The sequence below is a fragment of the Penicillium antarcticum genome (assembly GCF_028974205.1).
Source record: "Penicillium antarcticum strain IBT 31339 chromosome Unknown utg000001l_segment0_segment0, whole genome shotgun sequence".
NCBI lineage: Eukaryota > Fungi > Ascomycota > Eurotiomycetes > Eurotiales > Aspergillaceae > Penicillium > Penicillium antarcticum.
The window spans coordinates 2,532,976-2,540,794 of NW_026695299.1; the positions used below are offsets into that span (position 1 = coordinate 2,532,976).

The 7,819-nt window shown below is 45.5% G+C and overlaps 2 protein-coding genes across 2 annotated transcripts; both read left to right on the forward strand.

Moving 5' to 3' along the window:
* Positions 1 to 4,180: 4,180 nt before the first annotated feature.
* Positions 4,181 to 4,718, forward strand: N7508_000947 (uncharacterized protein; the record flags this gene model as incomplete). Its single annotated transcript, XM_058459032.1, has 3 exons — positions 4,181 to 4,184; positions 4,211 to 4,361; positions 4,442 to 4,718. 3 exons carry the CDS (start codon positions 4,181 to 4,183, stop codon positions 4,716 to 4,718), a joined length of 432 nt encoding a protein of 143 aa, XP_058325254.1.
* A 662-nt stretch (positions 4,719 to 5,380) lies between these two features.
* On the forward strand, positions 5,381 to 6,208 carry N7508_000948 (uncharacterized protein; the record flags this gene model as incomplete). Its single annotated transcript, XM_058459033.1, has 4 exons — positions 5,381 to 5,456; positions 5,483 to 5,554; positions 5,614 to 5,858; positions 5,975 to 6,208. 4 exons carry the CDS (start codon positions 5,381 to 5,383, stop codon positions 6,206 to 6,208), a joined length of 627 nt encoding a protein of 208 aa, XP_058325255.1.
* Positions 6,209 to 7,819: the final 1,611 nt, after the last annotated feature.

Consider the following 7,819-nt stretch of genomic DNA (forward strand, 5'->3'; position numbering starts at 1 on the left):
CTTATTTGTACTGATGACCACCTGCTGTTTATCGATCGAAAAATAAGAATAGCAAACGGCAGAGTTGTCACAAAATTCATGGGCTATCCGAAACGAGGTTCCAACATAGGCAGGGAATATACTGCCAGCAAGAACACGTGACTTCCTATTTCTCGGGTAACACTTAGCTCATGGGGGGAAGGGGCGGGGGCGGGCTCCAGGTATCGCTGATTGAATGAATTTGGCTTATATGTGGCTATTACATAAATACAACCTATTTCAAGTCCTAATGGCCATTTTCTGGTGTACCTCCCCTACAATAATCAGTCCCTGCGTAAGACTTTAGGCCAATTACTTGATGCGTATGCCATGTGTTATCGAGGTGTCAGATATCATATCTTTCTTATCATCTAGCTCTGCACAGATCCAGTGTAGACCCACCGTTTCGTGGGTCTTTTGCATGTCAAACTTGCGGTTAGCTCTTTAGCTACTCCACATGCCTCCACATTCCCGCTTGAATTACCCGGCCAATGAAAGCATCAGAAGCGAAACCGCCAAACATTTCGATAACTTGGAACCATGGAAACGCTCGCTCGGTGAGAAAATGCGGCTTTCATAATGGATTCAAGCTTGAAATGGATCAAAAGCGTATCTACAGGCTCATAATCAAGATGCGAAGGGTGAAATGAAGCTCAGGCGCCGCAGATGGGCCGGCTCATAATCGACTCATGTTCGGGACCCAATCGGTTTTCGACTTCTAAGACAAAAGCCGGAAGACTTTATTTATGTGCATCCATATAGTCTATCGAAAATGGGCATACTTTTACAAGCAATCTGCTAGAGTTACAAACTTGCCGGTGGAATTGGGCAGATGGAGAGGATGTATCGGGCTCACAGAGGGTATGATCCTCAGGCGGAAGGTCGATGCAGGAGAAGATACATAGCTTCTAAAGCAATCTACAGAACAGGCAGACAGAGAGCAACTTGCCCTTTGATAGGAGGATTTACTCTCCTGTGAGAGCAACTAGGAGAGCACAACACGGATTGGAATTTAGCCTACCGTTATGTCGCAAAAGTGTGTGTAATATTTGAAATACCTCTCCGGCCCAAACAGGACGCCCTAAGCAACGAAGACACCTTCTATCGGACACTAACGGCCGTAAACTGTGGACATGTGGATCAGGTCTGGACCCTTGCAAGTCCTCCATTGTCTTCTCCGGATCACAAATAGAACCTTCTTGATCTATCCTATAGGTCAACGCTAAGATCTGCATTACAGAACCGTATCTGGTCTGTATAACTCCAGCCGCAGTGTTTGATTGGCTCGGCTGGAGCGTTTTGTGTCCCGGATCTCATCAATGTGATAGTAGCGTTACAATCTCGAGAGGTGGAAGATGATCAACAAGAATCTAGCTCGTGAGACTTAGTTGCAACGGTTCACATGGTTGTCCTGGAAACTAGGCTCAGTTTCCTAGTGTAGGCTCTCCAACTAGATCTAGAGTTTTTAATCTAATCTCCGCCAAAGAAAGACAATTGAGAGTATGTTCGTAGTGCCCGTGCTGCCAGTTACAGTCGTAGTAGTAGTAGGCTTCATTTACACCGACCTCCCGCAAAGCGACATACAGGATACTGAAACTACATATATCCGTGTATGTACATGTGATGCCATAGCAATTGAATAAGGCCATTGCCTAATAGCAAGCTCATAAAAAGGGGGATCATGAGCCGCCAATCAGCGAAGAAAATGTACGGCGGCGTGGATAGCGGTTGCATACATCAGTAGGATCAATGGCGCTTAATCTCTGTCTGATAAATTGAACGTTGCATTGGAAGGATGCCAGCCCAGTAAGCTAGGAGCTGGCTCATTTTGCTTGACGTAAGCTGAGTGGCTTGTTTGTAAGGCTGTTTTGGGGAATGTCTCAATCATGATAGCCAAAATTATGCACTGACATGCTATCAAGGGATAAAAAAATGAGCCACCAATAAGCTGCCTTGTATCGCATCACTTGCATCAAGTTTCCAAACAATGTTAAGTAAAAGAATCATTTTGGCCACTGCCGCATTGAGGTCTTGTTGCATTCAACCAGGAGAGCACCCGCTTACCCAGATACATGTCTGTCGAAGAACCCTGTCTGATCAGCGGAATTGGACCTCGCAGCAGGCAGTAATGGTGACTCCAATTGTGCATCCCTATTTCGTTGGCCAATTGCAAGACGCTGCTAGAGTCTCAGCACATGGAGGGGAGAGATTGTAATTCTCCCGATTCGGGAAATGTGCGCCCTGCCCGTCTTGCCAGTTTTAAAATAATATGTTCAGTCCATCAACTTGGAACATGCTAGACATTCTGTGTAGGACTTAGCTGGTGCGTGGAGATCCTGGGATTAACTAAAGAAAAATTAACCTTCGCAAAGTTGTCACCTGCAGAACAGTAGATCTTACAAATCTTCCGGTATTTATGAAAGAACCTAGGGCCCTTTATCGCAATCGCCCCAGGTGCCCCACCCAGGGGTACTCTGTTTGCGGCTTGCTTGAGTATACGACGGTGGCCATTAGTTAAATGGCCTATAGCCGCTTTTCAACCGTGTAATGTAATGAACAAGGCTCCAAATATCTTAGGTTGGTCCCCAAAGTGAACTTGCTTCAGAAATAGATGGGCTAACTAATCATTCATTTTTCTGAAAAGGATTACTAGGATAAAAGCCATGGCAGATTCAGCGCAGGTTCCAGTGCCAAGAAGAATAGAATTTGTTTTCCTTCTGCTGGTGCTCAATATCCCCATATGTCTGGCAAGCAATGTCATTGCATATCTCATGTTCCGTCAATTTCTGATAGCTGTTTGTGTGTCATTTTGGATGTGCCTGTCCGTGTTTGTTGCTTTTTTCATTTAAGGCGCTTTTCTTACTCATTCAGCTCACGTGTGCCACGCATCAACTTCTGTACCAGGGGATGAAAACCCCGCCCTATTTTCTTTTCCGGATAGGAGAAGCCGAGAGTCTCAGTTAATAATGAATCTTAGATAGCTCGTATTTCGGTCCGAGCATCGCTTTATTGACTACTCTTCAATGCATACCCTCTTCTGATTGTTTTTTAATATTCCGCTCTTTAGGGTTAGTGTTGGCGGTTTTACTTCTTACTTATTGGCTCTTTCCTCTATAATCCTAATAGCTGACTCCCGAAAACTAATGCCCGTGCTTCATACTTGCTGCTTATTCGTTATACCCTCACGTTAATTGCTTGCATACTTTTGCTGCGCGCGTCTTTTAAATTTTCATCTGATTGGTCGCCGCCTATTTCTCTATCTTGTTCAATTATATATAGTGAAATGGGGATGGCACGATGGCAGTCTGACATAGCAGACGGGTCGATACTAATGAAGAGATCACACAACCACTCCCATGGCCTGAAGGCGTAGAGAGCGGTCCCTGAAGGTGTAAATCGTACCGAACCTGATGCTATATCATGAATCAAGAAGTTTTGCGAGTAACTGTAGTCATATTGAGGTTGTTGGATCATGCTCCTCTCTCTCTGTAGGAGAAGACTGCATGTCTCTTGAGGCATCATAGATGCCTCAGGCCATTAAAAACTACTGTCACGGGATTCACCACTACAATAGGTAACTCTACATAACAGATTTCCTCTGCCGGGTGGGGCTTTCCCATCTTAGCTGCCGCCGCTTTTGTGAGGGCGCTCAGAGCCAGGCTCACTGAGCTGCTCAGTCTCATCACGTGATATATCAGTGAGGTCCAATGAGTGCTCAGTGAGTGCTCAGTGACTCTGATTGGCTTCTCTCTGATTACTCCCTGATTACTCAGACTCTGATCAGAGGCATCTACTGAGCACTCAGTCCACACCCAGTCTATACCCAAAGTAGCTCTCTGCCCACAATACCGTTTATCTTGCGAACTACTTTTTGATGGCCATCATTTCTCACCGTACGCCTAGTTTTTGAGGTGCTGGATCTTCCGGTCTCGTTCGTCTCTCAAATTATAACGCACTAGAGCACGATGACGCAAACTGGAAGACATGGAATCCATCTATCACGGGCGGCGTAGAAAAAAGTCTCCGGTCATCTCCAGGTACTGAATTATAAATTGGAACTATGTTCCTCCTACAGGCCTCCAGGATAGCTTTTACAGTTACATGCCTCACTTTTCCAGCTCTTCGGTGCCTCACAAACTTTGTGTTGAGAATTCATCCAACCATGGGTAGGAAAGCCTTTTTTGCTAAAAAGATGAGATCGCCAAAGAGAAGCACTGCAAACAAGTGGAAGACAGCGGCTATGTTTTTGGCGCTCATGCAGATGAGGATGCCATCCGAGACAAAGATAAAAGGCTACCCAAGACCAAGAATATATACCGCACAGCTGTCAATCTCTGGATGAAGTGAGTTTCAATACAATTGCGCAAGAGGCCTACCCACCGAATGCTCGAGTTACTGACTTACTATAAGGTTCGTGAAACAGCATGGAATCGAGGGTTACGAATCGAGGCCAGTCTGCGATTCCGGACCACACACTCATCAAAGAATTTCTTCGCTGGTACAGTCATTTTGCGCGAAGAAGAAAAAGTAAAAATGGACGACCGGTGATGACATCGGTTCTCAATTGTGCAGAAAGGCTGTTCGGAGGGTTTGAAGAACAATTTCAAATGAAAATTGTGATGAAAGACCGGAGCGAGGTATTCAACATAAGTCCTTATATGATCTTCGCTTTCTGTGTTCTAGAATGCAAGCCAATCTAACCATAACACAGTGGATAAGGAGAACACTGACAGCAAATGAAGGAGCGATTGAGAACGTCGAAGATCCAAACCACAGCTTTACCAAAAAGGATTTTCTTCGAACCATATCCTCTATGTGGCAAGCGGACCATTGCCGGTTCATTCCCAGATTGCTCAAGGCTATCATCATGCTACCTCTTCAACTATATATTTTCACCGGAGCAAGAATTAGAGCATACATACCAGCTCACGAGGAAAGAAACGAGAAAGGCTCAAGATACAAGGTTAGTACATTGCGACGTTGGGATTGTGTGTGTGTGTGTGTGACTAATTGCTAAACAGCATATCGATCTGGTTTTGTTTCCATCCTCTACGGCACCTTGGAAGCTAGAATGGAAAGTTGACCAAGTGTCGCTCAAAGGGAATCAAAACCTATACTACACAGTTTAAGTTTACTGCAAAAAAAGGTCTTGGGAAGGCCGATTTGAATTGAGCCCTCACTCTCTGACAAAGAATTAAGGCTCGGAATTGGTATCCGTGACACTAAAAGACCACAATTTGGGTCTGGCTACCTTCTCCAAGCTATTGCCCTCCAGAACGGTGCTCTGTTTGGCATCGAAACGGTGGAAGACTTCGCCGACTTCGACCTTCAAGTGGCACGTCCATAAAATTTCGCTGGAAAGATGAATATCTGGACAAGCCTGTTCTCAGAAATGTCACTGCTGATAGCCCATAAGATGTCCCGCTTGATACGGTGCGGTTTTGTGAGTTACTACGTGTAATAGTCACGACTGCAAATTACAACACGAGTTTAACTATTGACATGATTCGGAAGTATCTTGGAAGTGTTGTTGAAGGTATGACAATCAAGCTCACTGCTTGTCGAAGGAGACACATTCGCTAACTTCTGGCTTAGGGAAGCATGGTTCTGCCCTAGTATCTCAAATTTATGGACACAAAGATGCGGGAACATATCCTAAGGCGTATTTGTTACATTGCTCTTCGATTGATACAGTCTCGGCCGTCCTGGGAGAAGAAGATCAGTCACACCATATCGAGTACTTCCAAGGCGTTGAGAGGTTTTATAAACATGGACTTCCAGGGGAGTTGCCGGCTGAAATTGAGGCCAGTATCCTGCAGAATCCAGAACTGATCGAAGACGTCAGATCGAGCAACTTGAAGCATCAAACATCGACAAGGAGACTTTAACTGCCGAGAAGCTGGGCTATAGAAAGGCGTCGATTCGACTCCGTCTTGCAGCACTCAAAGAATAACAGGACCGCTGGGTACGAGAGCGACGAGATCAAAGAATCCTCAGCAGGGGTAAAGAAGAGCCAGTGATTAGTGACAACGATGTTTATACGCGGGCTCAATCTTTTATCATGCCCGAGATTGCCCGGATCTCAGCTTTGATGTCTTCTGATAAGGAGCTTTCGTTTAATGAGATGCTTCTTTTTGTGGATGATCTAAAATCTCATTGTGGACGGGATTTCGAGGTGGCTTATTCTTAACAAGGGGAGAGAGAAGCAGCAATAATACGTAGATATTATTGGGAAAGAGGGACGGAGAGAGGAAGAAGTCCTGCTCTCCGGGGGGGAGGTGGTTCTATGGATCCATCCCCTATTTGTTATGATGTTCTTCTTTAACCGTTGAACTTTTATTAAAGCTATGATTTGCCTCCCTGTAAGGTTGCGAGAATAATTTTTTTTATGGGATTTTTTCAAAACCGCTTTTTTAAAGTTGAAATGTGGTTCTAAAAAACCGCTATATTCCGCTAAGGGTGTGTGTGTGTGATTCATTTACCCTGACCCCTCGCAATGCCGTAACAGAAATTCCTCATACAATGAATAGCGGAACGAACTATGTGTTGCGGACATGCTAGTCACCAATCACAGGTGGGGACCGCAATTACTGATGGGCCACCGAGAGCCAACCGATCCATCTACCACTCAGATCACATGCAACACCCAATACCCAGACATCCCCAGAGATTCAGGGAAAAGAAAAACCACGATCATGCTTAGTGAGCAAGAGCATGACCCGCCCTGATCCCTGATCAAGGCCCACCGGCAGGGGCTTTCCGGTACATATGTAGTCAGGTGGATTTGTTCTGTTCCACATTTGCAAAATTAAACCAGATATAGGCGTCAATCCATTTAGACCGTATTTCAGCCTGTCCGCCAACCAATGTTCCTTGTGGTGAGAGCACCTGGCGAGATTGTTGAATCAGTCCCATTTGGTACAATCGCCATTTGTCCCAGAGAGGTAACCCCAGTCTTCGGAACACTTGGAAATCCAATTGCCAGAGAGTGTACCAATCACGCCCCTTTTCTCCGCTGCGAAGCATATGAAAATAAGAACGGACAGAGTTGGTACAGAGAGCCGAGTTCGGAGAGCGACCCCAATTGACCGGTGTATCTTCAACAATTGGCAAAGGCCATGTTGGTAGCGTCAAATTGGGTGGCGGGACAGCAATCAAAAATGGAGCTTGAGGATTGAGGATTAGTGGTTTGGATGAACATAGATCGACTATGCATTCCGAGACCGTTTCAAGTTCTTGTGGATAATGTAACCATTCCAAATATTCTTCAATGAAATAGTCTATCTCATGGGTAGACCATAGCCAACGGTTGATTACGGCATCATGGATTTGGTGAAAGAGCTCCAGTCTCCACAGGCTTCGGTGCATCCGATAGGATTCGATCCAGGATGAAGGATCAATCTTGAATTGAAAGACTTCGCCACCTTGGGGGGGTGGGCCTTTTTTGTGTATCCATTTCTCAAGCTCGGCATTGGAACCCCCAGGAAGCCAGGGTTTGGCGGATTCGAGACGAGTGAAGAGACATTGGAAACAAGCACAGGCAAGGAAATGAATTTTGGCTGCGGTGCCTATAGTGTGACGCACCGTAGCTAGTGAGTGAGTGGAAAGGCAAATGTCTCGTCCAGTATTCCATGAAAGGACTTGTTTAGCATTCTCGGACAAGCTAGTGAGCTCTGCGAGCAAGGTTTCCGGGGTGAATGGCGTCAACTGAATCGAGGCGAGGAGCGTAAAATAGCCATGAAGCCCCTGGGAGGCATGGGAACAGTTTCTCAGGACACTTTCCGTGATTTTTTTGAACGAA